Source organism: Lepisosteus oculatus, chromosome 6, assembly GCF_040954835.1.
Source record: "Lepisosteus oculatus isolate fLepOcu1 chromosome 6, fLepOcu1.hap2, whole genome shotgun sequence".
Taxonomy (NCBI): domain Eukaryota; kingdom Metazoa; phylum Chordata; class Actinopteri; order Semionotiformes; family Lepisosteidae; genus Lepisosteus; species Lepisosteus oculatus.
Window position 1 is genome coordinate 42,850,575 of NC_090701.1, and position 13,076 is coordinate 42,863,650.

General features: G+C 41.6%; 1 protein-coding gene across 1 annotated transcript; it reads left to right on the forward strand.

The window, feature by feature from the left end:
• The first annotated feature begins 644 nt into the window (after positions 1-644).
• Positions 645-12,790, forward strand: mcm3l (MCM3 minichromosome maintenance deficient 3 (S. cerevisiae), like). The gene is made up of 17 exons (XM_006643210.3): positions 645-773; positions 1,376-1,488; positions 4,019-4,227; positions 4,577-4,707; positions 5,169-5,407; positions 5,624-5,732; positions 6,327-6,480; positions 6,953-7,084; positions 7,171-7,379; positions 9,317-9,491; positions 10,271-10,397; positions 10,645-10,795; positions 10,894-11,034; positions 11,128-11,222; positions 11,304-11,404; positions 11,579-11,654; positions 12,241-12,790. The coding sequence occupies exons 1-17, from the start codon at positions 702-704 to the stop codon at positions 12,437-12,439; spliced, it is 2,433 nt and encodes an 810-aa protein (XP_006643273.2). The 5' UTR covers positions 645-701; the 3' UTR covers positions 12,440-12,790.
• The last annotated feature ends 286 nt before the right edge of the window (positions 12,791-13,076 follow it).

The following is a 13,076-nucleotide window of genomic DNA, read 5'->3' on the forward strand; positions in this document are numbered from 1 at the left end:
ATGCTATTTCCCCGTCCCAAAAACCACACACCTTCACTATCTCCGTTCCTCCTATCCGAGCTCTCAGGGCTGCCCTTTGAATGCTCCCGCCTCGGCTACTTCATTAATGAATTGGCAACACCTGGGAAAAGAGGCGAGAGCAATTAGAAAAACAAATAACACTCCAACCACGATTTGTGTGTGTAACACAAATCACATTAATTCTCATTAATAATGTGTTTCTGTATCAGCAATTAGCGGGCTTTAGGTGCTTTCAAATTTCTACCGCTTCTTCCACTTAACAGCATCTCCGTGGTTTGTAGTAAACAAACAGATAAGAAAAAAATACTATCAGCGAATTACGCGTAATAAAAACAAAAAAAGTCACCAGGCATTTCTTTGCATCTATCTGTTAAGTCAAGGCAAATGATCAAGCAGGGAGTGAATTATCAGATGTTAATTACATTAATACACTAAAATGCTTCTGACAGCTCGGACATTGAAGCGTTAAGGTAATGCCCTGGCTAATCTCATGCTATTTATGTTTTTAAGTCACAGGCAATTTCATTTCTTCATTAGGTAATAATAGAGAACACCTAATTTTTCTGCACACGTGTAGTTTTAAAAGCTGTGATTGGTTCCCTTCTTCCGGAATAAAGCAAGTCGGCTGAGCGTGGACCTAAATCTTCTGTTTTCGGGTGGTTAAAGACTCGATTAATAGAATGGACGGTGGTTTTGAAGACCAAGAGCTGCGTGAAGCGCAGAGAGAGTACTTGGATTTTCTCGATGATGATGTAGGCGAATACGTTTTTTACATCCGTTGGACCCATAGGTGTTTGTGTCTTGAGTTGTTACCCTAGGTCTGCGATGATTACGCTTTCCACCGTGTTTGTCACATAAAACGTACCAACGCTGCGTATTTAACATGTACGTTTCTAATGCAAAAAGCAAGAACTCGCAGTGCTATGTCTGTTGGGCTATTTGGTCTTGGGATGTGAACAGCTTGTTTGAATAAGCGTAGATGCTGCTACACATTATATATTACAGCTGCTGAAGAAGTTTACTGCCTGTCGCGTCTGTGAAAAGTCTTTCTGCGTGTGACGCGAAAAGCTCATTAGTTGGATGAGTAAGAGCGTAATTACAGCTCTAGGTAGAAATAAATGGCCTTTCATCTCCTTGCCTTACCTCGCTAATTGAATTCTAGTTGTACAAGGCGTTCAGCATTTCTCAGAAGGCAAGATAAACCTTTTTTAAAAAAAAAACACCCTACTTCGCTGTTAGCAAGCGAAACGTTAAAGTTGCGTTGGAGCTGCGAAGCGTTCGACTAAATAATGTTCCGGTTTCTTTTGCGAGATTGAGAAATTTATAATCCGTCCTCTTTTTTACCCCCCTACAGCAAGATCAAGGTGTTTATCATGGGAAAGTAAGAGCTATGGTCTCAGAAAATCGCTGTCGTTTAATTGTCAATATTAACGATCTCCGAAGAAGAAATGAGAAGAGAGCCAACTTGTAAGTATTCTTAACTAGAGGACTAGAAACTGAAGCGAGGTGCTGTAGGACCGTTAGCGTCCGAACTATTTTAATATGAAAGGTGAACGAGGGGCTTAGTTCTTAACCCCGTGGAAGTAGCAGTGTACCTGGTGATTGTTCACAGGACTCCAGGAAAAGGAAAAGTGTCTTCATCGCCCGTTTGGTTACAAACAGATTTGCTCATGGTAGCCTGTTCACCTTTGTTCATCACAGCAAAACCAGAGTGAGAGCAACGGTCAAATCGCAAACCAGAAGTTCTATACAGTTAATATTCTCACAAAAAAGGAAGAACAACTTCACGGCTAATTGTATTTGTTGCTTAAAGTTTAGGAGTCGGCTCTCCTTGCGCGGAAAACGTCGCTGAATCCTTGAGATGGCAAATTGAAAGTAATATGAGCCCTTAAGTCTGATTCTGTTAGGTTTTATTTTTTTTCTCCATGTAATACATAGAAACGTGTATTACACGTTTCCCGATTTGTATCAAAATTACCTTGGTAAATTTTAGTGTTCGTATTAATTGTGTGAATTAATGTTGGATGGCGGTCTGAAACTCTGAGGTTTTTAATAGATGTTTTTGAATTTGTCTCCTGAAAGACTTTCAGCATTCTTTGACCTTTTTTTTTTATATTCAAGTGCAATTTCTTTCTTAAGATTTGTAAACGCTCGTGATTTTATGAGTAGTAAAATTTGGACTTTGGGGAAACCACCTTTAACGGGACTTGCGTTTCATATCGAATGAAATATTGTATGACAACTAAATTGTGTACGGCATATTATTATGCCAATACAAATCGATATTCTTCTTTTTGGTAATTTTTCCTGATTTTTAAAAAAATTGTCTTGCCAACTCGCCATCACAACTCGGCAAACCCTTCTTGAACCCTCCAGCAGCCCCACCTCTGGGTGTCAGCCCCATGGCAGGCTCTGTATCAGGGCCAAGAAGCCAATGGCTACTTCAGTGTTCCTTGAAGATCGCACGTGCTAAATGCATAAGTACATGATGTGGGCAGGCAGCCAGTGCTGCCTCGAGGTGGTGTTTTTAACGTCTGCCAAAAAGGAGCTGCAGTCCCAATTTCTCAGCCTGGTTATTAAATCTCAGAAACAAAATTTAGTTAATTCAATGTATCTTGAAATTTGATAAATTCAGAATTAAGTACATAATTGTGAGCTTTGTAGAGTACTGCACATTGCCATGTTGTCACAAACCTGGTCTCTCCACAGGCGAGAGTGAGAGTTTGCACAAATTCTGACGTGATGTGGCCTTTCCTGCTCGCTAGTCACTGTAATGCCTAATGTAATGCGATGTACAGGTTGTGCAGCAGACATTTTCCTGCGGAAATGTTCCAACAAGCGGATCTTGTTGGAACAAGTAGTATTTTGTTGGAAAAACGGTCTAAAAGTCGGGGGCAATATTTCTGTCGCATTGGAAGAGATGTCTTCCCAAGCCTGCTTTACCTTATCAGAAACTGAGTAGTCTTGTTCTGAATCGCAGAATATGGAGCTGCACATACCTGGAAATTCAGTCTATTTTGTGATGTGCATAGTATTGTGCAATTTACGTTTTGCACAATATGTACATTTTACTGCTCACTCTGGTTTTAAATACAATCATCAATGCTGATAAATTTCAGGCTCAGAAAGTTTAAAAAAAACATTGCAGTTTCCCCTAATGTTAAGCCCCACAACTGCTAAACTGCGTGCCATATGGGGAATCGTGAAGCTTTTCTGACTTAAACCATTTCACGGTCCAGAATGGCTGATTTAGGTGTAGGTCTTCTCTGAGAGAGATGAGATTCCACTTATCAATTTGCTGATCAATTTGATCCTGATAAATCAGGCTCCGAGGGACTGGGAAGAATGAATCAACATGTGGGAAATGGGACAAAAGCCCAAACCTTCAGCTTTTCGAACACATGCTCACATCTTTTGACCCATCATGGGTCACCGTAACTTCTTACTAACCTAAATAAGAAGACCCAGTCTTGCCTACATGGAGTTTGGAGCACGTTCAGTTTTTAAGTAACTGGAAACGACTGAATATTAGGTTTGAAACAATGTAGTAGGGGTCTTCATGCTAAGCTCTTTAGATCATTTTCATTCTGAAATAGACTAAGCTTTTCAACGGGACCTGCCAGTTCCCTTTTGCCATTATTCACCTGATGTTAATTTTGTTCCCGTTTTACACACTTTCCTTCATTCCTGCCTCATGAGACAGTACATCTACTGAGTGGACAACAAGAAAAACTCCCCGACAGCCCCCCTGCTATTGATGTTCAGCATCTTGGACTGTCGAATAATGAAAAGCATGTTTATGCGTTATATTTAGTTTGGAATAATCTTTCAATCTTTTTAACCTTTCTGGACAGGCACAATGGCAAATCAGGCCATGCTTGATTCTTTTGGTGTATGCCAAAACTGTTGGTGATCTGAAAATGTTGTCGCTCAGGACCGACTCGTGAAAATGTTAGAAATTTATGCCGTGGATCAATAGTTTTCATTTGTTTTCCAGGTTGGTTAATGATGCGTTTAAGGAGCTCATTGCTTTTCAAAGAGCCTTGAAAGATTTTGTGGCCTCCGTTGATGGGACCTATGCCAAGCAGTTTGAAGAGTTCTTTGTGGGCCTGGAAGGAAGTTTCGGAGGGAAGCACGTCTCCCCACGCACGCTGACTGCACGTTTACTTGGCAACATGGTCTGTGTCGAAGGAATCGTCACCAAGTGTAAGATTGTTTTTCATTGTTCAATTTGTTAATCACTAGACCTCTTAGCTACACAAAGAGGATGTCGTTTTGAGATGAAGGGTGCTATCCAAATACCAAAAACAATCACACCAGAGTTGACTCACTTATGCTTGTACGTCTACCCTAATAGACATTTTAAGTTTGTAGAAAATGTGGAATTAGAGACATATTTCTGTAGCTCTTTCCCCCTCCCCACCAAAAAAGTTGTCAGACCACCATAGTTGTCTGATAATGATATCATATCATTATCATAGTTGTTAATAATCTAGTGTTTTGCTCCAGCAGTTGTGGCATGACACAATTGCTCTTTCTGACCTTTTCTTACAAGGCTCACTGGTGAGGCCCAAGGTGACCCGTAGTGTACACTACTGTCCCGCTACTAAGAAAACGCTTGAAAGGAGGTACACTGACCTCACCTCTTTAGATGCTTTTCCTTCAAGTGCAATCTACCCAACTAAGGTATGCTTTTTTCAGTCTGCCAACTGCTGCAAAACCTGGTTCATCATCAAATCGGATATTCTGTGACTTTGCGTCACGGTTAGTTTCAGCTGGAAGAATAGCCTCTGGTGGACTGGCATCCCATTCGGGGTGTATGTTCTCTTGCGCCCATTGCTTGTTGGGATAGGCTATGGCTCTCCTGCGCTCCTGAATTAAATGAAGAGGTTAGAAGTAGGATGAATGGAAGAATAGTAGCAGGATGAGTTTTGCTGGGGTAGTTAATTCATAGCTCTCTTTCAGGGCAACACATTTCTACAGATAGTGTTAAGGGCATGCAAACGTTTAAGAATAAAGGAGGAATGTCATATTTCAGTACTACAACCTAAAATGGCATGTCAATTTTTCGTTTGTGAGTGCTGGTTTATGCATGCCTGGGAGGTCCAGGCAGACAGACTCGGAACTCCTGGAATATCGTTCTCCAGGATGAAGAGAATAATCCTTTAGAGACTGAATTTGGGCTCAGTACTTACAAGGACCATCAGACGCTGACTATCCAGGAGATGCCCGAAAAGGCACCTGCTGGCCAGTTGCCTCGCTCGATTGACATAATCACCGACGATGATCTGGTTGACAAAGTCAAGCCTGGAGACAGAGTGCAGCTGGTAGGAGTCTATCGTTGTCTCCCAGCCAAGCATGGAGGCTACACTTCAGGCACGTTCAGGTAACATGAAATATGATCTTGCCCAGTGGGCTCTTGATAGTGGCCTTTTTTAAAACCGCTAGCATATCTTAGTAGGTTATTGTCGTCAGCTGTTTGCATACACCGAAATTCATGTTGCAGTACATTTTTCCACCCTTTTCCTATATCTTTTTGGCCTAAGTGAGTTTTTCCTTTACTGTTAAATAAGCCCTTTTTAAATTCTCCCCTTCTGAATAGGACAACCCTGCTTGCCAACAATATAAAGCTTCTGAGCAAGGAAATGGCTCCTACGTTTTCTGCTGATGATGTGGGCAAGATAAAGAAGTTCAGTAGAACCCATTCCAAAGTATGTATACTTCCAAAAAGTAAAAAAAAAATCTTTATCCAATTTCAGTGTTAACCATCTCTCATGTTATTTTTGTGGAAATGTATTTTTTTTTTCCCATTCAGTAAATAGCTCATTCAAGCCACTTTTAGTCTTTTAAAGGACTATAATTGAAGGGCTGCCTAGATCAAACTGTTCTATGTTCTTGTACCAGGTTCCTTAGTATCCTTTAAGATGTGGCTGTAGGCTGATTTGTGGATTTGTATACAGCAGCCCGATGAGTGAGAGGTCATTTGGCCATTCTACATCTGGAAACTTTGTTCTTGAAATATTGGCTTGACCATATTGATACCTGTTAAAGTGTTTATGTTGAGGTTTGCAGGACCCTTGGACGAATGCAAAATCCAGTGGAATTGATCCCACATGTATGTGCAGTTCTCCCTCATCATGCAATGCAGACAAGTAATTACATGGCTGTTGTATTAATCATTCTTGCAGTTCAGTTAAACATGGAGTTTCTAGGAGGCGGTAGAACAAGCATTTTGCTTGGGTGGTTGACCAAGACCTTTTACATATAAGAAGCATATTAATTGCTTTTTTCTTAACCTTAACCAGGATGTCTTTGAACATTTGAGCAAGTCGCTGGCACCTAGTATCCATGGCCATGAGTATATTAAAAAAGCAATTCTGTGTCTGTTGCTTGGAGGAAATGAGAAGATTTTGGAAAATGGGACGCGTATAAGAGGCGATATCAACATCTTACTAATAGGTAAGATTTTGTTTCTGCATGCCGATTTAAAAGGCTTCTCTTCACAATCTTGACTTGAGTGAAATGTGCGTTTTCTCCTTAACAATATAAACCAACATATGATAGTAAGCATAACATCTTAAGGAGCCTAGCTGTAATCAAAGGGAAACTTTTTTTTAAAATTAAAAACCCATAAAGGTCCAGTGTTTTATGGTGACATGATGCAGATCCTAAAACGCGGCTCGACTCTGGAAGAGCCGTTGTTGGGCCTGAAGCAAGCTTTAGGGAAAATCCGAATGATGGAAATCTGATGTTGATCTGTTTACTACAGCCACTTGCATGAGTAACTTCTCCCGTTGGAAGTATTTTTAAGGAGTTAAATATTTTTTGGTGGTACAAATGTCTCGGCACCGGTTTTCAGTCGAGCACTGTGGACTTTCAATCCCTCTTTTCATCTGCATGAACCGCTTTCTGCTGAATCTGCTTCCTTCAGGCGACCCTTCTGTGGCGAAGTCCCAGCTGCTGCGCTATGTGCTCTTCACGGCTCCGCGGGCCATTCCCACCACTGGAAGGGGGTCGTCAGGGGTGGGCTTGACCGCAGCCGTCACCACGGATCAGGAGACCGGTGAGCTGACCTGAACCCGCCTGTTGCTGGCGCCGGTGCCTGTTGGTTCCATCGCGTGTCGTGAACCCTTCCTCGCCTCGCCGCAGGGGAGCGCAGGCTGGAGGCCGGGGCCATGGTGCTGGCGGACCGAGGCGTCGTCTGCATCGACGAGTTTGACAAGATGTCTGACATGGACCGGACCGCCATCCATGAGGTGATGGAGCAGGGCCGCGTCACGATCGCCAAGGCGGGGATCCAGGCCCGGCTGAACGCTCGCTGCAGCGTGCTGGCCGCAGCCAACCCGGTTTACGGGAGGGTGAGTTAGAGCTACGTCGGGGAAACGAGTGGCGCGAGGAGCAGCAGCAGCTACAGGTACGGGAGGGAAGCTTTTGGGGAAATGTAGCTCTCGTCGTCCCGTTTCTAAACCGCGGTTGCAATGCTTCTCTCTGCCTGCAGCTGCGTAATCAATGTGGTTAGATCATGGCACTCTTTGTAAGCAGTGTGGTGAGTAATATGCAGCCTTTTGAACCCGAGTTTGTAACGGTCTACAGTAAGCCCCCTCCCGACGTGGTTTCACCAGAACATGTCACAAAAAAAGCAACCAAAATTTCCCCAAGCATTGAAAGTGTCACGACAAGGCAGAAATTGCGCTGGAGCTCTGCTGAGTTGTATTTCTCATTATATCTCATATCGGTTCTGTTCTGGGCAGCACTGTAATATTCCCAGCATTCCAGTCCACTGTTGCTCTTTTCCCCCTTCTCACTGTTCTCACTGGTTCTATTCATCATTCTATTAATCCATTCATTCAGAAAAACAAACCAGTTTTTCTGGTTTATTCTGGGTTGTCCCTGCATTCCAACTGCACAACATGGTGTCACCGAGTCATGAGGTTGAAAGTGAGTTGAATGGAGAAAACTCGGCTAAGCTGGAATTATCTTCCACGTTGTTCAAAGTGAGTGAACAGATGGAGTGAGTGTGAAAAAACACCAAGGTTGCTTTCTTTGGAACCTTATGAAATCTTAAAATAGGATCTTCTGTACATGCTATTGCACACTAAGTTATTGAATTATTAAAATAACCCTCTATAAACAGTGTAAAAAATATCTGGTGATAAGTGGGGATGTTGTGCAATCTATTTATTGACAACCAATTTTCCCATAAGCTGTTGTGTTTCTCCAGTGTACAGAGATGGAGGAACATACTGTATAACCCCTGTGTCAGAAGATGGCCTCACTGTATTCCAATTAGGGACAACTTATCTAAAAGGTTTGAAATCCTTGCAGCGCTGATAAGTTTTGAAATGAGGATTTATGTATGAAACTGCAGGTATTCACATTAGGCCAATGAAAGAAAATGTCCACCTGCAAAATGTATTTTTCCAAATGGTCATTGATTTTTATTTTTTTGCCTCTAACCTCCGGAGATGGGTATAAAATGTATCAAATAAAATTGGAGGTCTTAAACTTGTTTTGGGTTGCTCTGCAATGATCTTAGTTCCTCCAGATCGTTCTTCTCTATCCTGAGAACTGACTCTACATGTCCATCTGTGCAACAGTGGCGTGGTCGGCCAGCTGACATTTACAGCTGAACACTGCTCTGCAGTTAACACAGCTTTGACGGTACTCCCACAGTGCTGACAATTCTGCCTGCTAGACAGTTGTGGCACCAAAAGCAGAAGATTAATCAAGCAGGTTTGATGCTTCAGCTTGTGTCTTCCATGTTATATCATCCACCCATTGCACATCAACTGATCCAACAGGTTGGTGCTTGACACTGTACAGTATGTTAATGGTAAATTACAGTGGTTGGAACAGAATTGTATAGCCTCTAATTGGGAACAAAGGTACAGCCTTGCTTCAGCAGCAGTTGTGTTAGCCTTACGATCTGTTGTACTGCCTTCCTAAGATGGGTTCTTCTCTTTTCTTTGGAAAGAGAGGTTTGGTAAGACATTGGATGGTTGTCTTGCCTGAAATTGCCAAAAATGAATATGATTAAAGGTTGTCTGGGCACCACACAAGACAGCAGAGAGCATTATTCCAATGTGTGCAATATCAGCAGATGTTCATTTCATTGTTGGAAAAATGACCCAACTTTTATGCTTGAGTTCTCATTTGACCAGCCCCCCATGTCTTCCTGGTAGGCTATTTCTCACCATGAAACTCCCAGTTAAAGATCTTTGCTAGACGGACATCTGGCACTGCTGGCAATGATCATTAGCTTCCATAACAGTGAAAATATCTCTTGCCTTTACAGTATGATCAATATAGAACCCCAATGGAGAATATTGGACTGCAGGACTCTCTGCTGTCAAGATTTGATCTGTTGTTCATAGTCTTGGACCACATGGACCCCGACAGTGACAGAGAGATCTCTGAGCATGTTCTTCGTATGCACAGATACAGAGCTCCCGGAGAGCAAGACGGCACTGGTAAGAGAGAACGTTCTTCATTCGTAAAGCATGTATTCAACTGAGTTTTCCAGTGTAAGTGTTTTTGTAAGGCTTTAACTTTCATATCTCCAGTTCAATCCCTGATTTAATTGAACTCGCATTCCAAGCAAATTGGGGAAAAATTAACCTCAAAGTTCGTATTATGCCGTGATAAATTTATACTGTACAATTTTTTTTTCATAGCTTTCAATTCCAGTTCAAGGATAACTTAGCATAGAAATACAGGTCTGCATTCAGTATTTTCTTCTGTTTTAATACACTTTGGTGTTGCGTTCTGGAGGGTAAAGAAACCTTAAGACCTACAGCAGCTCTGTCTGGTCTCTAACTTCAGTGCGGCTAAGCTTTCAAACCGTTCCTTAATAGTGGCTATTAATACAACTTCCAGAGACTTCTATGAAACTTTTCCAAAGGCTTTGTGAAACTCCTGGATGACCTGGAGCATTAGAGGATAGAATATACATCTTTTGTTTTAAGCTTTCTTACAGGATATAAACTTGAATATTATGCTGTTGTTATTCAGCACTCCTTTCATGAATTGCAAAACATTGATGTACACCTGCATTTTTGATAATTTTTTAGCTTTTAGTTTAGCTGAATAAATGCTCAAGATACACGTGCATATCTCTGATTGGCACTGGCTCTGAATCTGGATGGCTGTTAACACTTGGTCACCCAAAATTAGTGCAAACATCGTCTGAGGGATCTTAAAATGTATTTGGTTATTGATTTAAGTTGTCTCTTCCCCCCCCTTATTTCAGCTCTGCCACTGGGTTGCACAATAGATCTGTTTGCCACAGAGGATCCAAATATTACCGAAGCAGCTGACCGAGAACTTCAGATATATGAAAAGCGGGACAACCTTTTACACGGACATCGAAAGAAAAAGTATGTTCTTAATTTGACATGAAAATGAAAATCTAGCCTAAATGATGTTGGCACAGAGTAACCTTTTTCCAATTCAGGACATTTTTAGCGGTCTTGGTTTTAGCTTTTGCAGTTTTATGTCTAGTCCATTTAATATGGAGTTATTCTTTTTTTAATACTGCACAAAACTGTCTGTTACTCTGTATTGAAATTGGGTTTTAAACCAATGTGCACCCGAGGCAGTCAGACTTTTATTCTGGCTTGGCAGAGAAAAGATAGTCAGCATGGAGTTCATTAAGAAGTACGTACATGTTGCCAAGCTGATGAAGCCCCTGCTGACCCAGGAGGCTGCGGACTTCATCTCTGAAGAGTACTCCAGGCTGAGGAGTCATGATCAGCTGAACTCCGACTCCGCTCGGGTAAATAGTCACCCACAGTGGGAGAGTCTCTCGCCTCCGCACCGCTGAGAAAGCAGTCGGTAGGTTTGTGATGGACGCTGTTTCTCCGGCATGCTCAGACGATGCCAATCACGGCCAGAGCTCTGGAGACCATGATCCGATTGGCCACGGCCCACGCGAAAGCCAGGATGAGCAAAGCCATTGAACTTCAGGACTCTCAGGCGGCTCTGGAGCTCATTCAGTTTGCTTACTTTAAAAAGGTATGCGTTTTGTTTTGTGCGACTGAAGTCGAGCACCCCTCCCTCCCTCCCCACCTCTTTATTCTTACAAATCTCAACTTTCGGTTTTCTCAGATTTTGGACAAAGAAAAAAAGAAAAAGGTGGACATGGACAGCATGAATGGCGACGTCCCTCAAAGTCAAGAGGATTCAAGCCAGAGAAGCATGAGGTAAATCGACAGTTTTTAGAGTCTTCCCATGACAGAGCTCTGGGAGATCTGTGATAATGTATCCCCTCCCTCCATTCACAGAAAGAGTTCTAGGCTCATGTCCAAGGATCTGGATTCGACTGAAGCCGAGGACATGGATTGCTATGACTTCAGCCTTGATGAACAGCATGCAGATGTGCAGCGTGAGTTTTCATAAGGCTTTTTACAGCTTGGGACGTAGATGCAGCAAATGGGTTTTGATGCCCAGGCTGAAGGGAAAGATTTTAAAAACATTTTTTTCTGAAATGTCAGTACAATCATATTTAACCCCTGTCGAGCTGAATTTAGTGCCTGCTGTTTTTGTATTGCTGGTATAGTGGGTTCTGGACAAAGGCACAGACGTGCAGAGGACAGAGGAACACCAAAGAAAAAGACTGAAGTCCACAAAGACAGGTAGAACCCCAAGTGTGATTTTTTTTTTGTTGCTTTTGTTTCAAGAGCTTGTGGTTGTCTGAAATAATGTATTTATTATATGAAAATACTTCCATCTGGTATTCAGGAGATTAATGACTATGGAGTTAAGATTAAATTGCATAAATGAAGCTTTAATATTACACCTCCATTATTGTAAGTGATCTTTAACAAACCTACTAAACCTTGATTTATAGAACCCAGTTTAAAGCCTCAATATAATTTCAATTGTCAAAGTTAGTATTGAAAGTTGTGCAAATGTTAATCCTGTTCTTGGACCCTTACCCAAAGAGCCTCTAGCACAAAACATTCTACACACAACCTGTTTTTTTTTCCCATTCGAACCTTTTGTGCATGGTTCTTTTTTCCAAAAAAGGATATTTTCCATCGAAATTCTGCGTTTCCAAAATCAAAGGCAGCCTGCCTGACATTTTGTTCCTGTATTCTCAAATTTAGTGCATTGAATTAAAATCTGACACAAGCCTCTCTGTCAGAGATGTGCTTTTCACTCGGCTATTGAAGTTAACCAGGGCTGTTGCACTAATTTTCTTGGTTTTCTTCAAACCAGGCTGAAACTGTTCAAGGCGGCGTTGCTGAAAGCTTTCAAAGCGACCCGCTCTCAGTCCATCTCGATTCCAGAGGTCATCGCAAACATCAATAAAGGCAATAATGACCCGTTTGAGCCCGACGAAGTCAAACAGCTTCTCGGTCAAATGCAAGATGACAATCAGGTTATGGTGTCAGAAGATGTTGTTTTCCTGATATAGTCCAGCTCACCGATGACATGTTTAATTGAGAGGTTGTGTGTGCACACTTTTGTAATTTCACTTTTGTAAATCTCTGTACAGCTGTATATAAATGTTTGTTTTTCGTAAGGTGCCAGTGTCTGCAATTGGGTCCACCCAAGTGTGTTGAAGTTTCACTCAAGGATAAATCTTAAGAGTACAGCCATCATTCTTGCGCTGTAAGCTAGTAAACTTAAATTTTAAGGTCTATATATTTAGAGTATTGAGTCATTTACTCTTCCTAATGGTTTTTAGAAGGAATAAAATATGAAAGTTAAAATGCTGTAAGTCACTGTGCATATAGGTTGTGCAATAAAAAACGCTTTTTATGAACTAATCTAAAATTTATGGCTAATGTGGGTATTTTAGCTTTCATTAAAAATCAAAATCAGTCATTTCTGGAAAAAGCTTGGTAAATGTTTCCATATCTGGTAAAGCACGTGGAGCTTTATTACACTAATTTGAGGTATAAATGGGGAATATTTTAAGGACTACTGGGTTCCAATTAAACTAAAATCCTAAAGCCAACCTCTCCAGATCCTCCAGTGTCCTGTACATTGGTGCGAAGTGCAATTTTTAATGATTGAAGAAATGTGGAACTGCCTGGAGTTGCACATTC